This window comes from Artibeus jamaicensis, unplaced genomic scaffold (assembly GCF_021234435.1).
Source record: "Artibeus jamaicensis isolate MK-2021 breed Jamaican fruit bat unplaced genomic scaffold, CSHL_Jam_final scaffold_916, whole genome shotgun sequence".
Classification (NCBI taxonomy): domain Eukaryota; kingdom Metazoa; phylum Chordata; class Mammalia; order Chiroptera; family Phyllostomidae; genus Artibeus; species Artibeus jamaicensis.
In genome coordinates this window covers 36501397-36518884 of record NW_026522059.1, presented here as the reverse complement: position 1 = coordinate 36518884, position 17488 = coordinate 36501397, and the positions used below count along the sequence as shown (strand labels likewise).

Sequence of the window (17488 nt, the reverse complement as noted above, 5' to 3'; positions counted from 1 at the left end):
GGGTCCGTGAACCTCAGTTCAAGAAACAAAATTGATGGGGCCCCTGTACAGTGAGCAAGGGTGGGGGCGCGCAGTACAGAGAGGAGGCAAAGGCAGTGTTTGCCCTCAAAAGAGCCTTACGGTCCAGGAGGGATTGGCTTCTGTGAGAACATGAGTCCAGCACTAGGGAGAAAGAGAGGATGCCTTAAAGCCACGGGCATAAATTTGATACAGGCCAAAGCCAGGGAGTGGGGGCGTGCGCCCTGGCCTTGGTACACAGAGAGGGCGATGAAGACAGTAGCACAGACACAGGTAAAAGATGGAAACCGGAGTAAAGCGGAGCTGGAGGGAGGGACACGAACATGCCAGAGGGGCTTGGGAGAGAATGATTTTGCTCTGACCCCAGGAAGGCCACGGACAGCATTTTATTGAATTAAACTGGATCCTACAAGTGACAAGCCTCTGTCTGGATTGTGAGAAAAGGGGGATGTGACCGGAGTTGGTGTTCAGAAGGTGGCAAGGTTCAGGAGTTACCGTCCAGATAGTATAGGACCTGTGGGCCATGGCAGCTGCCCAGTGAGGAGCAGGTGGAAATCAGGGAAGGCTCGGGGCTGCCACACCTGGCTGCCCAGCAGGTGACTATGCTACTCCGGGAATTAAAGGACAGCTGAGAAGTAATTTGGAAGGGAAAATGATCCATTCCATTTGGATGACCGCATTAAGGGGCAAGTAAAACATCCAGGTGGAGATATTGTATATCAAAGATGGAAGCAAGGTAAATATCTATCCCTTGGAGACATGGAAATGATGTACAGTGGGTAAGTCCAAGGTCAGAAATGTGTGCTTTAAGGGCAATACCAGTGAAGTGGCTGGACTCGAGGGCCCGTCTCCATCATCCCAAACTAGTCACCCAGCAGCTTCCTTTCCTGGTGAATGTGAGTGGAAGCACCTGTAAAACCTGCTTTAATGAAGCCAAGAAGTGGCTTTGGCCTGGAAAACAGAGGACATGGCCTCTCTCCAAAATTAAAGATGCAAGCCTTCTAAAATAAGAAAAATTAAAATTTGCATTCATGTGTGGATGTATATATAGATACATCCACATGTGTGGGGACACACATAGGTATCCCCATGTATACATATATGAAATATCGTGTTGTCTAGTCCTTCATAGTTGAGGGGAAGGCCGTGTATGTGTCTAACAGAGTGATCAGACATTCAGGTTTACCCTGAATTGTGCTCATTTATACCTGTTTTCCTGGTGTAATTACAATAGTTACAATGGAGCCCTCTTTCTCTCTCAAAAGTCTGCCAACAATACACTTATGACTACCCTCAGATAGTTACAAGGTACCCAACTTTAAGATCCAACCCATTTTGTTCCTGAAACCCCAAACAGCCTCCCTGTCCTGTGGCCACTCCCTGAGCCTTATCTTTGGCAATGGGCCATATTCATGGGGTGCCTTTCCAAAAGAACCAGTAAGCCTTGTCACACCGTGGCCTTTCTTGGATGTGATGTGCCGAAGTTACAAATGTGAAGTCCTTTGAATGGCCTTTTCCGTGATCAGTGGACTAGTTAGGGTGCATATACTTCGATTATACAATTATTCTGTGAACATCAGTCACCTGTGTAACAGCTCTAGGTTGCCAGAATTTTCGATTATGAGGCGTTAGCCATACCCATTTGTAAAATACACGTGATGTAAACACAGATGACATGAAATACATGACGCTTGAAAACATTGACCGTGTCCCATAAAAACAACCTTTACTGTGGTCTCTTGGTTTAGAAAATTTGTACTCTTGGGCTATGCAAAAAGAGAGACAAGTTTTTCAGTGGTGTTTCTGTAATTTGCAACTCTTCAACAGTAAGTTTTAAAAGAAAACTTATTACAAAGACTGAACTTGCACTTCTCCAGTAATGTGTGTGCCCAGGAGTAGCATCCCAAATCTCACCCTGGCTCCTCCTCTGTTACATCAGTTGACAAAAGGGTACGATCTGGCGGTCTCCCAGTAAAGCCACAAGAATAGCTGTCCCCAGAGTACCATGATCATTGTGGTGATTCTGTTGAATTATAATCCATGTACTTGGGGGCCGCTTTTATTTATTCGAGAGGAAAATGTGTGTATGTCACTTCACCAGAGGACGGGACAATTACCCTAACGTTATTTTGGCATCCACTATTACCTAGGTTAACTTTTGTTCTAGTGTCTCTTTCTGGAGCCATCATTTCATACTAATGCATTTATGTGTTTATTTATGATTATTCATTTCATATGAGAAAAATAATCCCTTTTTCCCATTGCAGCCTTTTTTGGAAAATACCTCAATGAATATAATGGCAGCTACATCCCTCCCGGGTGGCGAGAATGGCTTGGATTAATCAAGAATTCTCGTTTCTATAATTACACTGTTTGTCGCAATGGCATCAAAGAAAAGCATGGATTTGATTATGCAAAGGTAATTTTCAGGCACTTTTTACACTGCATCAATTTACTTTGTGCATAATAGGGAACAGCCATTTTCAGCAAATTAACCTATCCACAAGATTGGCTTTCTACGCTCTCACAATGTTAGAATGAGAAATTTTAAGGTAATTTTAAACTCCAGGCAAGAAAAGACTCTCAGGGAACACTGACTTTACATAGTAATTTTTTCCCTCATCAGAACACAAGGCAATCAGCCTTTGATGAAAGTACCATCAAGGAAATCATAGATGCCTCCACTCTGGCTTGTGATAATTTTTGGTTTCCCTCCTATACCCAGAGGACTTGTCCATATAATCAAATGTTCCTCTTGCACTGTTTTGCTTTTCACTGGGATGAAAGTCAATTTGTCTTCAGATTTAGATGTAAAAATAAGAGCAGACAGGTGGAATAATCAAAGGTGGGGAACCCACACCCCCCTCGTTCACTCCTATCTGACCGAACAGAGGGCTGAGGCCAGGACACCTGCCCCGCGGCAGCCAGAGTCCACCAGCGTCTAAACCTGTCTGCCCCCAAATCTCCAAGTCGGCTCCTGGAAGCTGGAATTGACGTGCCCCCGCAGTTCTCTGACAAACAGGTCCTAAATTAGACTTTAAAATTCCCCAGGGTTCTGTGATGGCCAACGTAAATACAACAATTCTCTGATCACAGGAGTGGAGCAGAAACTATCTTTGAAGGTAGCGTGCTAATTAGCCTAAAATATCCTCTTCCCTTCCAGCCATACTCAGCTCTTCCTCATTTACCTAAAAACCGAGAATCTGCTCTAACACAGATCACTATAAAAAGCGCCCCTGGTGGAAATGAGAAAGAGGGAACTCAATTTAATTTGGGCACGTTTGCTGTCTTTATGCTTGGCCTGATTTGAGCACAGGGGACTTGGTGGGAGATAAGGTGTGATTCTCCTCTTTCATGCCCTTTAGAAAACAATGAATGCAAATGAATTCACAAACACTGCTAATAGGCTTCCAGGCTCATCAAAGTTGAGAGCCGGTTGGGACCTCGGAGGCAGACTGGAGCTGCATCCTACAAAGTGCGCTGATTGTCATCGCTATCATTTTTTATCTGTGGGGATGCTTTTCATGCTCCTTGTTCAAGCTATTAACCTTTCTTTCCCTGTTGTCCTAAGGAGAGCAAAGTAATCAAGATTCCCTCCCAAGACTAAATCAGCGTAACTTGCCCATTACCACAGCTGATTAAGTGTCAAAGACAACCGTGTCCAGAAAGAATATATCTTTTTTAGTGAGGAAAGGAATGAAACAGACACTCCCATGGAAGAAGGTGGTAGCCTGTGGACTTGTCCTAACAGTGACATGTGACACAGATTTTGTCCCTTGGGCACTGCTTTTGCAGCTGTTCTGGTCCTTAAGTCTACATGTGATTAGTCATGCCAGGCAAGCCTCTGGCTCTGTGAACTGTTGCCTGGGCACTTGCTGAAGTTTAAGCTGGAGCTCCAGGCCATTGACACACACTTAGAGAGGCAGGTGGTTTAATTTAAGTTTTCATCTTTCCTTTCCTTTTCATTCCAGTTATTCCCTCCCCCTTACAGACTGGCATCAGCCCCTCAGACTGCAGGTTGTCATTTTACTAACAAGTCAGGCTCTAATCCCAGCAGCTGTATCATTTCAGTTGTGCAATTAACAGAGGATAATCCACAGGAAATCAACTGTTTCCCATATTTAGAGTTTCCAGTAAATTAATTGATAAAAATGTTGCAGCTTTTCCCTGTGCGCCCAAATTTTGGCCAAGGTTTTCCTTAGCGATTATTGTATAATTCCCACAGGTGAATTTTTAATTTAAAGGAAAGATCTTTTGTTTGTTCATTTGTGTGTGTGTGTGTGTGTGTGTGTTCTGCAACTGTGAACTTGTAGTGGGTGTGAGTGTTTCCTGCCCTTGAAGTAATTAAATTTTTTGTCAATGGATTACATCAACGAAGTCTGAGAGTGAAATATGTATCCGGTATTTCATGTACTCTGGCATTGCCAGATCGGATCATTATCTTGGGCAAACAGGACTGGACTTCTTTTTTTTTTTTTTTCCTAATTGTTAAGTTGTGCATTTCTTGTGTGTTACCAAGCTAGCAACTCTAGAAAGTTCCTGGCAACTGATCTTTCCCTGTTAGGGAAAGTGTTTTTGCTGCCTTAGGAAGTCCAGTGTTTTTTCCTGCTTTAGACTTACCTCCTCATTCAGCAAGTTGCTTCTGAGGAGAGCGTATTCAAATGTGATCTGATGAATGTCACCTTTTGTAATTTCTGTTTTGTGTCAAATGTATGTTTCAGGACTACTTCACAGACTTAATCACTAACGAGAGCATTAATTACTTCAAAATGTCTAAGAGAATGTATCCCCATAGGCCCATTATGATGGTGATCAGCCACGCTGCGCCCCACGGCCCCGAGGACTCGGCCCCACAGTTTTCAAAACTGTACCCCAATGCTTCCCAGCACATGTGAGTAATACCATCGGCTCTGGGGACCTGCTGAACATGGGCCTCTCCTTTACTCCCCACCTTGCCTCTCTCCTCACCTCATTTCCTTCCACGCGGCAGGAACACCAGCTTCTGCTGGGTCACCGCTGCGCAGGCCCGAAACTGAGGGCCTTGCCCAGGTGATGGGAGAAGGAATCACAGCTCCAACCTTTCTGAGTCGCTAAAAAGGAAAGGAAGAGAAGCACACAGGGTGAATGAGGCGATTTTTATCAAGAGTTCCCTTCAGTTGTCTTAGTATTCATGAGTATCATCTAAAGATGATGACGATCAAACAGTTTGTTTTTCATAGCAACAGAGTGGCGACCCCAGCCTGGTTATAGAAACATGGTTCATTTCCTAGGAGAAAGCTGTGGCAGCTTCACTGCAGACACGCAGTTAGGATTGTTCCAGAAAGCAGCTGGAGGAGCTTGCCCGAGAGCCTGCCCAGGCCAGAGCTTTAAAATAACCCAATGTTTCTTTTTGAGAGGAGAGGGTGGCCCGAGGGCAGCGAGCTGTATCAGGCTGAGAGCTCTCACTAGCCAAGGGTGGGAAAGCCTGGGCGCTTTGACAGCAGAGAACAAGACTTTGTTTTTGAGTCTGTTGACTCGTCGTCTGCCTACCCGCACTGCCTACCAGTGCGGTGACCTGCGACCTGCAGTCTTCCACACAGAGCAGTGGGCTCTGGGTCTGCGGAAAGTTCAGCCGCAGAGAGAGGTTAGGAACAGGAATCGATGTGTTTTATCACTAAAGCTCCCGAATTGATTCTTAATCTGTTAGTGCTTAAATACCAACCCTTTTTATCCACCCTGATTCTCTAGCCATGATCCCAGATGAAAATAAAACAGATTAGATGTGCAGTTTCCCCGCGGAGGTCAGGGGTGCTGAGCCCCACGCGGTCGAAAGTCCATGTATAAGCTTCGACTCCCCCAAAAGACCTAACTGCAGCTGCCTCTCGCTAGCTGCCGCAGACTGGGTCCAGGACACCCCCTTCCCGTGTGGTTCCTGAAATCTGTGGATGCTCAAGTCCTGCGTGTAGAATGGGATAGAACGATGCATACGGTCTGCCCAGCACATCCGGGGACTGGTCGAGTCTGTGATACAAAGCTCAGGAATACAGAGGACCGAGGGTATGCCTGTCGAATATGCGGATCAGTGCAGTTGAGACCATGCTGTTCAGTGGTCAGCTGTACTCGTGTAAAGAGAGTAGCAATGACTGCAGACACTCGGGTGCTGGTCATTACACATTCCTGGAGAACATTTTTATGTTCTTGTTTTGTCTTTTATTATAACAGACTGATGACTCCTGATCAGTAGGATATAGAGCTTCTCTGTGATTAAGTGATTTAGAAAGAAGGAAGTGATTCAGAGCTGACTGAACGCTAGGAACTAACAATATGTATGGAGCCAGGATGGATAACCTACACGCCAGGAACTTGAACGACAGAGTGTTTTGATGCACAAAACATCATCAGTGAATAAAGAAGGGTGCCCTGGGCCTTAGGGAATATGGTCTGTGGGAGCCACTGTGTTTTGGAATTTACCCTGTGGACAGATGCATAAACCTCTGAAGATCTACTCTGCATATAACCGTGCAGCTAAATCCGTGAGTGAAGCCTGCGAGGGGCAAGCGCCTCTCCGTTACAGATCACTTACGAAGTCAGTAACCGGCTGCTCCATTGAAAGAAAACGGACCCTGGGAGCTGGGACCCACTTTCCCTTTTCTTTTGAGTCAGAAATCACCTTGTGTAGCTTCTTAGCAGATCACCCCCCCCCAAGGTGGCATTCTGCAACTGCAGATTTTATGGGCGTTTTCCCACCTGTCAGAAGGGGTTGGCAAAATGGCTTTTGTGGCTCCGTAGGAGTCCCTGCCTTTGCAGCTCCAGGATGAGCCTGTAGGAAAACCAGCCACAGATGAAGAGGTTCTGTCTGTCAGCTCAGTGTCCAGTGCAGGCAACAGTTGCAGGAAGAGAAGAGTCTGCGGAGCACTCAGGGCCTCAGTGATAACTGCAGTAGCATCTCTGATTCTGACAATTAAAAATTCTATTTAGTTCCACAAACATTTATGAGTGCCACCTGTGCCACTGCAGCACAGCAAATAGACACGAGGAAGACACAGTTATTGACCATGGAGAATCATGGCACACTGAGGCCAAATCCAACTTGCCGATAGTTTTTGTTAATAAAGTTTTATTGAAATATAGCCAAGCACATTCATTTAGTTATTATCTGTGGCTGCTTTCACAATACGACAGCAGAGTTGAGTAGTTGTGCCAGGCAGGTACTGTGGGGTCAGAAGTGCCTGAAATATTTACTGTCTGGTCCTTTGCAAAATGAGTTTCCCCCCAGATCCCTTCTCTAAGGGGGGAGAGAGGCAAGCGTTCAAGCAGCCACATGACCAGTAGGACCAGAGCGGTAAGACCTCAAAAAGGCATTCAAGGGGCTGTGGAAGTTTGGAGGAGCAAGTGTTTACATCTTCTAGGGGAACCAGGAAAAATTCACAGACCAGGAGGCATTCAAAGTAGGCTTCAAAGGATGGATAAAATTCCTGCAGCTGATTCTACAGACTGGGTGGATGATTTTAGGAAGAGAATGTACCTTGGAGAGGTGGTCACCATGTAAATGAGGCTATCTAAGCTGTGACCTAAGGCTATCTAAGCTGGAGAATGGGGTGCCAGGGAAGCAAACGGGGCTAAAGCCAGAAGGGGAGTGGAGCAGAGTACTGAGAACCTCAGTGACTTTGTATGTAACCATAAGCAGGGAGTCACTGGGGGTCATTTGATCGGGTAGTGCATAGTATCTGCCTCGGTTGTTTTTTACACGGAAATGGTGTCACTTATTCTTTAGTTTGAACGAACCACCCGTGAGCCTTATGAGTGGTTTTATAAAGTGAAATCTCCACGTGGCAGAGGGGAACGTATTCAGGCCTTAGAAGCACACAGGGGTGGGTTCCCATCTCAGCCGTCCGTGTTAAGTCTCAGGGCAATTTCTTTAACCTCTTCCATTGCCTCACCTGTCAAAAGGGGGAAATACTAGCACCTCGACATGATGGCATGAATGGAAATTCAGAGCAGCAGCGCAGCCAAAGTGCCCACAGAGGGCCTGCAACACAGAAGTCACCTCAGTGATGTTCGCTCTTCTCAGTTCTTCCCATTAAGATGAACCACATAACACTGTTCTTTCTTGTTTTATATTTCTTAACCCACAAAAAGTGCAACTTTGCTTGGTTCAACTTAATGTTTAGGGGAAGTAGCTAGAGAAATGACAGGTCGATACCTGGCCACTGGGACATGACAAATGTTGTGGAGAACTGAGACCCGCACTGGGCCGTGTTTCCCTCACCTGGCTGTTCTAAAGACACCGGTCGGGTAAGCACCGGTATGGGCTGTGCTCTTTCTTCCAGGCGCAGAGTGTGTGCAACCTTAGCCATAGAAAACGAAAACTCATGGGGTTGGTTGGGTGACTCAGCTTCCATTTGCTGCTAAGCTTTGGGCTTTGCTGCACCTAGAATGTGGAGACTTGGTGTCTCCCCTCAGGCCTTGGAGCCTTGGATTGCTGGCATCTTTGTTGTAAATGTCTCCTTGCTGCCGCAGGAAGAAGGGGCTGGAAAGGGTCCGTGTGCATCTCTTGTCATTGTGAGTGACGGCACAGGTTCACAGTTCAGTCTGCAGACAAAAGGGGTGAGACAAATGGAAGAAAAGCTGCCATTTGTGGTGCATGGAGCTCCTGAATGGCCAGTGTCCTTAGAGAAAACATTAGCAACTCATTGGAGCACAGGGATGGAAGAAGTTAAGGACTGTGCAGAAAGATTTGGCAGGCCCAGTGAAAACAGAGCAAGAAGCTGTAGACTCGCCCCCATTGGGGGGACCCAAGTAATGTGAATGCTTCCTTTAAGGTCACCTTCCTTGGTGGCCAAGCATTATCAAGATGCCTTTCATCCGGCTTTAGGTAGTAGCTACGTGACCCTCTCAGCCTGGAGCAAATGTATCGTGTTTCCACAGTGTTTGCCATTCCCAACAAAGGAAGCCAGCCGGGCCAACACTGGCTTGTCGTTGGCTTTACAAACTGAGGCTGGAGGTTATGCCAACCAGCTAAGAATGAGAGCGGATTATCGGCCACTGGTGACGGGAGGCACTGTTTAATCAGACGTAGCTCAGCCGCTCCTGGCCTCTGAGACATCCGAGGGCACCTGCATTGTAGTAATAATGCACAGAACCATCCTTATCACAAAGCCCTTCACTACAGCTAAGACTCTGCTGTACTTCTCAGTGAGTGAGCGCTCCAGTGCCCTCAGAGCAGTGCCGTATCCTCACTCTGGCTTTGACATAACTCCTTTCTCCTGGCCTCTGTGATGTCATGATGCGCACCTGTGACAGGGAGCACCCACTGGCCCTCCAGACGACTCGATGGGAAGCTCCAAAGCTCTCTTATCACCTTCCTGCCAAGGGTGCCTCTATCAAAATAGTATATTTTGTTTCAATTCATCAGTTCTTTCTCGCCATACCTGGCAGTGTGGACACACACAGTGTCACGGGTTCCAGGGGAATCTGAAGTCTCCCCTGAACAGGCCCTGTCCACTCACTTGCAAGAATCATGCTGAAAGTGGAGTTTTCAGATCAACACAGTGTGTGAAATGGAAGAAGACTCTCTGTGTAAGCCTCCGAACAAAGTTTTGGAAACACCTTTGTTAATGAAAGTTGGAAAGAAGTTTTGCATTAAAAAGAAGTTGCACATTCTGACTTCATTTCTTCCACAAATACAGAAAGGGACGTTCTTCTGAAGATGAGAAAATTTTTAAATCTCCATAACAATTTCTGATGAGAGAATTGTAAAATCTCCGTTAAAATTTCCTCTTTGGGCAGAACTGATTGCACCCTTTCCTGCGTTCCCACTTTGTTCTGCTCTCCATCCCCCCCCCAACCCATCCCCTGAAGTCCAATTGCACAACTCCAGGGGGCAGCATTCACACAAAACACTGTGTGAATGGTGTCCTGGAGTGACGCAAGGCCACTCGTTCCTGAAGGCAGGATGAAGGGTTTCATCTTTACCTCCCGGTGCCTGGGGAGCGGTGTTTAGAAAATGAATAAACATCCACTCCAACTAGATGACATTAAAACATTTTAATTTTTTAAAAGATTTTATGTGTTTATCTTTAGAGAGGAAGGGAAGGAGAGAAGGAGAGAACTATCGATGTATGGTTGCCTCTCGGGAGTCCCCTGCTGGGAACTGGCCTGCAACCCAGGCATGTGCCCTGACTGGGAATCGAACCTCGATCGTGTGGTTCGCAGGCCTGCGCTCAATCCACTGAGCTACACCAGCCAGGGCTAAAACATTTTTAAATGTAAAAATAATTAAATAATCAGTTTTATAAATTAAAAAGGACACGTAAAAATAATATAATTCCATATATTTTTAGATTAAAAAATGAAGGCCTAAAATCTATGTTTAAAAAAAAAAGACCCTGTAATGTCTTTGTCGATGGCACATCAGTAGATAGGGACAGAGCTGGAGACAAAAGTCGATTCTCTTCGACCCAGGTGATCACCTGCCTCCCCCCCCCCAGCCCCAGGCTTGCTCACTGCCCATCACAGGCACAGCTAATGTTAGAAGTGGTTCCTGTGTCTGTATTGGCAAAATTCTAATTCGCATTTGCAACATTGTTAGAAGACTCTTTAAATTAGTCTGACGATAGAGCTGTAATCAAGCTCCTTTGGTATTTCCTGCGTGTGTTCAGTGTTACCTACCTAAAGACGTTTGAACTCTTGTGGAGCTACCTCCACAAAGGCAATTAAATAAATTCAATTGTAGTGAAAGCTGAGATTGTGTGGCTTGGAAGATTCGGTATAGAATTTCCAATTTAATGCTTCGAGTGTGTGTGTCTTGAATCTGTGTAACTGGCTTATTCTGGGAACTGAGGACCATTTCGTTTCTCGGCGAGTGATGGTCCTGCTACCAAACCCTTCAAGAGTGAGATCGCTGGGGTTTTTCTTGTCTGAGACTAAATGACAAATGAAGAAAACACATGTTCGGCTGTAACACACTACGAATATATTTATTTTCACTGGTGACAGCTAAGGCCACCAGTGGAATGAATGAACAGCTAAGGTCTTTGCATTTCCCCAAGTATGGGTGTAATTTACAACACATGCATTTCTTGAAATATTTCTTCACTAGTAAGAATTATTCTCCTAAAATACCCACCCATCAAAAACGAAAGATGACATTATTGATTTTTAGAATTCTTATTCCTGTTACGTCAATAAGCAATCCTGGAAAGAGAATCAAAAGGCAGGAGAATTGCCGTTGATGCTGAGGGTTGAACTTGCAAATGCAGTGGGTGAAAGGACTTGTGCTTGCTCCAGTGGCCTGAGCGAGACAAAGTCCCAGGAGAAAGACTAGAGAAAAACAATGTGCAGGGAAGCCTGCTGGGGAAAGTTGACACTTTCAAGTACCGCAATAGTCTATAGAGGGTTACAGGTATGTTTTCTTGAGCATCTAAGGTCTGGAGTGCACAGTTCTGGGCAAAAGTCCTACCCAAAGAGACAACAGGAAGTCTCACCAGACCAGGCACCTTTAACTGTAACTCATGTGGATTCTTTGTTTTTCTTTCTTTTTTTAAGAGAGTAACAAAAATGCAAAAATGGCAATTCAGTGTTTTGTCCTCTCAATTTTAAAGCAAATAGCCAGCGTTACCGACTTTTTTGCTCTGCATCCAGGGTGCCTTGCAGGGTCAGACTGCATTCTGTATTTGCAACAAAAGTAGCCGCTCAGCATCTGGTACGAGGTATCTGAATGGGAAGCAGAAGCTGCTGATGTTTTAAATTAGGATGAAGGCTGAGGAATTCAGGACTTACTTTTTCACAGAAAGAAATGTTTCTATCCGTTCTTTTGATGACTGGGATTTTGAGGCACTTCTTCGAGACTGGGGTTCAGGACTCTGGTCGTTGCGATGTCATCACAGAAGGAACATCAGTCCTAGCACATTTTTTCTTGACACTTCACTTTCTTGTCTGTAAAATGGGAATAGGACGCCCTCCCTGCCCCTCAGGGCTGCCACAACAATCAAAGGAGCTAAAAAATAAGCTCTTTCCAGCTACCCATGAGTATGGGTATGATGCGATCCTAGGATTTGTTCTCTCCGTCCCTGAAATCCCTTTTCACCCTCACGAGAACTCTTTTAAGTTGTTATACCCATTATATAGATGAAGAAACAGAGGCTTAGAGGGGGAAAAAAGTTGTCCATCATCACATGCTAGTAAGGGTGGGGATGGGAATCAGGATCTGATTTCAAAAACACTCCGGAACGACTGGATATGTGGTTTTCCACTTTTCCTTCAAACAATTACCTGCTTCTTTCACTGTGTTCCAGCCCCCAGCTCCAGCCCACTTCAATCCGTGTTAAAGCCATTGTTGGGGAAGCAGCCTTAATTATCACTGGGGGACAGAAGGCTGCATCTTCCAGGAATTTGGCAGACCCCAGCAGGAGGCAACCACAGGCCTTTGGCAAAAGATCACTTTTCAACAACATTGTCAATTTCAGTGACCCCCCGACCTTCCACCTGCAGGTCCCCAAACAGCTGCTGTGCTGTGGGAAGCCGGGTCAGTCTGTCTTCCTTTAAAAGGCAAATGCATAACCCTCCCTCCTTGCCCCCTGCTGAGGTCCCACCTGGGACTTCAGCCCCAGAGCTGGGGGTCATCTCCCACATCAAGAAATGAAGGGAAAAAAGCAGGGGGGGTACAGCTTTGACAACTGACCTGAACTCCCCCTTTTAATATAAGCCAGGTTTAACATATGTCATTCTGTAAATCCGGGAGTCCAATTTGAGGCTTGTAATTGCTGTTCCTCCCAGTGAGGTGGAGCCGTGCCAAGCACATCAAGGTAACCAGTGGAAGATATAATTTGCCCACCGTGAAGCCCGCGCTTCAGTTCCCTATTGTAATTTTTATTTGTGTTGAGGTTTTGCGGTTTTAAAAAAGTCAACTAGATTTATTTTAAAATTAAGGCGAACCAACATCAAAGGCAGTCAGAGGAGGATATTTAGGTATTATAAAGAAGCCCTGTGTAATCTTTTATGGCCGTATTCTTTTTCAGGGCACGTATCAGTAAATGGTTAGGGACCTTTCACATCCAGCTCGCTGTATTTCTCTGACCTCAAACTACCCACCAGGGGAGAAGATCCCTTTCCAATGGGATTTAGAAGCCCCCTCTCTCCTCCTCCACCACTTAATCTAATCCTGTTTGTAACTTGACCTGCTGCGTGAAGAGTAAGAAACTCAGGCGGATGCCCCTTCCTACCACACAAGTTCCCGAGATAATACAACTCCAAATCCCATTCAGAAACGACGAGCCCTTTCAGGCCGACAGAATGGGGCCATTTGGTTGGGGAGTCATTCACTTGTAAAAGAGAAGAAAGTTTATATTCAAAGTTTCCATGAAAAGAATGGCAGGTGATACCTGCAAAGCTTGTTTGCTTTTTAATGCTGCAGGATTTTTTCAATCCAGATACGTATATAAAATGTATTTGTTTATTGGCTCATGTAGGACACTCTTGTGCTTCCTGTGTTTTGGGCACTTTTAAGCGAGAAATCGATAGACAGATAGATAGGTAATAGATACATAGATACAGGTAGACAAAGTTGTTCCTCAGAAGAACTTTTTAAGAGAGGTGCTCTTGTCCTCATTTACACATGAGCACACTGAGCCACCCCAGCTTCCGCCACTCTGCAAACCTGTCTCTTTAAGACGGAGTGTACCTCACACTTCTGAGCATTAGTTGTGCAGTCTCTACTCTGCTCAGTGTTATATTGGGTTTTGAGTCGTTGCACTTCTGCAGGTTAGCCAGCAGGCATGCAGGTCATCGTTCCAAGAAGGGGAACTGACTTTTCTTTCCAAGAAGACCAGTGCTACCAAAACACCCCTGAGACTGGCTATTCGTGAAGCTGTGGTTCATATGAAAAGCAATCTTGGAAGCGGCTCTCACTTCACGTTTCCTTCGTTTTGTTGAAGGAAGTGGGCTTTGGAATCGAATCCTGGTTCTTCCACCTGCTAACTTTGTTAATCTGAGGAAATGAACTTTGCTGAGCCTGAGTTTTCTCAGCTGTGAATGGGAATGATAAACCTATTTCCTAGAAGAGCCAAGATCATTAAAGGAGCTAATGTATATAAAACACTTAGCATAATACCTGACACATGGTAAATACTAAGTTTTAATACTAAACTGTTTCTCTAGTCTTAATAATATCCAAGAAGAAGGTTCAACATCATAAGAGTCTGATGGAGAAGTCAAATGTAGACGAGTAATTCTCAGCACGAGAAATGTAGTATAGATGTGTTCTCTGGGAATCTGTGGTGGCAGCGTCCACTGGCTGAGGGAGTTGGGTAAATTTCAAAGAGAAGGTGACGTGTTTTGTCCCCAGTGGAAAGTGTTGGTACCACTGGGCTCTTGCAATACGTTAAATACAGGCCTGAACCGGCCTGTCCTAGAATGCTAGACTCCCTCCCCCATGTACAACAAGCCTTACATCTATATCGATTTCTCTATAAAATAAACAGCTTCATTGGGAAGCACCTGTATTACAGAAGAGACTTGGTTACAATTCCAGTAAAGCCAATTATATTAGTGGTGTCTACATACAAGGTTAGGAATGAGAAAAACTGGTAGAGGCGAGGTATACAGGAGGGGGCAAACGCAGTTGTGAGTACTGGAAACAGAGTTTATTTTGTGTTATTATTAATTACCGTGTCGTTTTCCATATGAACAACTGTATACCTCCTTTTACCTGTCCCATATAAATGCCCTAGTAAATTCAGGAGGAAAAAGTGTGTTCAAATTATGATTCATCATTCCACATAACATATTTGTGACTATATTTAATAGCCTAATTAGCAGTAAAATTTTATGAGTTAACATCACGATGAGAACATTCCCTTCTACATTACTGAGTTTTATCTGTAGATTTGTAACATTACCATGATCGTCTTGATGTGTTTCTACACATTTTGTTCAGTGAACCCAAATGAACTTGCACTAATTAGGTTTTTAGCTGCCAATCTTGCTTTTATGAGGTTGAATCCATATACCTTCGGAAGACACGTGTTGTTTGGGGTGGAGAAGACTTCAGATCTTCCTAAATTCGCAGGCAGAAGTCACACAGGAGAGGAAAATACTTTGACAGAGTCTAAATTATCTTTCCTAAATGCTTACTTCACAACCTTTAACTTGAGATAGTTTTGTAAGAGGCTAAAAACCAATATCGTAAGATTCCTTTCTGGATCTTCTCAGAACTCCGAGTTACAACTACGCACCAAACATGGACAAGCACTGGATTCTGCAGTATACGGGGCCCATGCTACCCATCCACATGGAATTCACAAACGTTCTGCATCGCAAAAGGCTCCAGACGCTCATGTCGGTGGATGATTCTGTGGAAAGGGTAAGCACGGGAATTTGCCTCAGGGACGAGGTTTTGGCCCAACGTCCCGTTCTTGTCAATCCAGTTTTGTTGTTGTTTGTTCTGTTCTGTTTTGTCGAGAGAGAAATGAAAGAGAAAATGTGTCAGGCCCCCCTCATCTTGTGATTTCTTCCGTTACCTCTCTAGGCTTGGTTCTTGTAGAGCCAGCAGCAGAGAGAAGATAAATATCAAAACATCAAAATCAAGGGCTACACTCACAAATACCTTCAGGAATTAAGCAAATAATGTAAATAACTAAAGCAGATCCGGTATGAAGCAATAGGGAACGGTGAGGATTGTGGTGAACTTGAAATTCAGCGATTCGTTTAGAGGAAGGAGCAACTACTCAGCTCCAGCTAATTTTTGCCACATAGACATGTAGATTCAGCAGCATCATCAAGTTTTCTGGCTTTTTGGGAAAAAGCCAGAAATAAAAAAAAAATTTATTTGAAATTTCATGAGTTTTAAAGCATGCATAAGCCAAGGAAGACCTGGCTAAAAGCTAGATCTGACAGGCTCAGAGCAGTCTGTTTGTAACTCCTGATCACTAGATGTAGGAGTGATGATATTAAAATTTGCTTTCACAATGAACTTTTCAAAGTAAAACCTATAAGTTTGCGCGTAGAGGTGTTTTGTGGGTGGTTTTTCTTTTCTTTCAAATAGGTGAACAGAAACCTTTGAGTAGCATGTGCCAGATTCACAAATGTTACTTTTCAACTGGATTATGGGACTTTTCCCTCCAGGACTGTAAGCAGCATGAAACTGTGGTTAACGTTTGCATTTGTTGGTCCTGTGAAAGCAGCTCCTGCCTTTTAAAAGTAATGGAAAAAAGATTTGGGGGAAATCATGGCAACACTGTTGTGATCTCGGGCCATTACGACCACTTCTGACTTGTCCCCGTGCTGTGTTTCAGCTGTATGACATGCTGGTGGAGACAGGGGAGCTGGAGAACACTTACATCATTTACACCGCCGACCACGGTTACCACATCGGGCAGTTTGGACTGGTCAAGGGGAAATCCATGCCATATGACTTTGATATTCGTGTGCCTTTCTTTATTCGTGGGCCAAGTGTAGAACCTGGATCCATGTACGTATTTCTGTGTTGGTAACGTTCAGCTGTCCTAGCTCATGGACATCTGAGATAATTCGATTACCGATCTCAGTGTCTGGTTTCCTTTTATCCAAAACAACAAAGGGTGTATGTAGGTTGCTAATTTAGAAGATGAAAACTGACACCTACCCCCCTCGACACATGTTAATCTAACTAACATATGCTATTTAAAGAGAAAGGAAAAATAACTGTATCAATGATTAATTCTCTCAGATTGACCAGAATCGAAGATAATGTATCATCCTTACTTTCTTTGAATTGAAAAAGACAGAGATACACTGTCTTTTTAAAAAATGAGTGCTATCCTCTTAGTTTTTTTTTAATTATTACTAAAGAACTTTTTTTAAAGCATGATTTAAAAAAAAAGAGGAAAGAAACCGAAAGGACTGGAGTTTTATTCCTGTCGCCTTAGGCAAACCACCGCATCCCTGTGTGTCTCTCTTTTCCCATCGCACGATGGGTTTCATGTGCCCTGCCGACCACAGCAGAGTGTTTTGTCTAAAGTGAGAACATGTGCACAAAATAATTACAGAAAGAGCGAAAGAAAAAAATGCAAGTAGAATTCAAAAGCTGCAAGGCCCATGCAGAGCATCTAGCCAGGACCCCTGAGTTCACGAGGAAGCAGCTCGACTGACAGCTGCTTTAGAGTCCCGGTCCTGGATGCCGGTGCCTGAACCTCATTCCTGTGCGGGAATCCACCCCCTCCCAGGGAGAGGGGGATGTCATGAAGAAGGGTTTCCAGGAAGAACGTCATTATGTCTCTTCAGATCATTAGACACACCTCAGGAACTGTCAAATCTGGAATGAGAGGGCTTTATGTTGGAAAGTCTAGACGGCATGGATTTGATTCAAATGTAAAAACTTCATGTCCTTCCTTAGAAGTCGATTTTAAAGCCATAGTTTACCAGAGAAGTTACGGACTATTGGGTTTTAGAAGAAAATGCACATCCTACAAAAACCATAGATCAGGCCATGACTTGTGTGACAGTGTGGCCCAGG

The 17488-nt window shown here is 44.5% G+C and overlaps 1 protein-coding gene across 2 annotated transcripts in view; it reads left to right on the top strand.

The window, feature by feature from the left end:
• SULF1 (sulfatase 1) overlaps positions 1-17488 on the top strand; it is a 151486-nt gene that overhangs the window by 98399 nt on the left and 35599 nt on the right. Inside the window, exons 7-10 of one of the 2 annotated variants that reach the window (XM_037148941.2) lie at positions 2286-2437; positions 4740-4909; positions 15208-15358; positions 16290-16465. In XM_037148941.2, the coding sequence (XP_037004836.2) occupies positions 2286-2437; positions 4740-4909; positions 15208-15358; positions 16290-16465 (649 nt within the window). Of the gene's footprint in view, positions 1-2285; positions 2438-4739; positions 4910-15207; positions 15359-16289; positions 16466-17488 lie in introns of those variants that run through there. The other variant, XM_053661157.1, reaches the window with a different exon arrangement.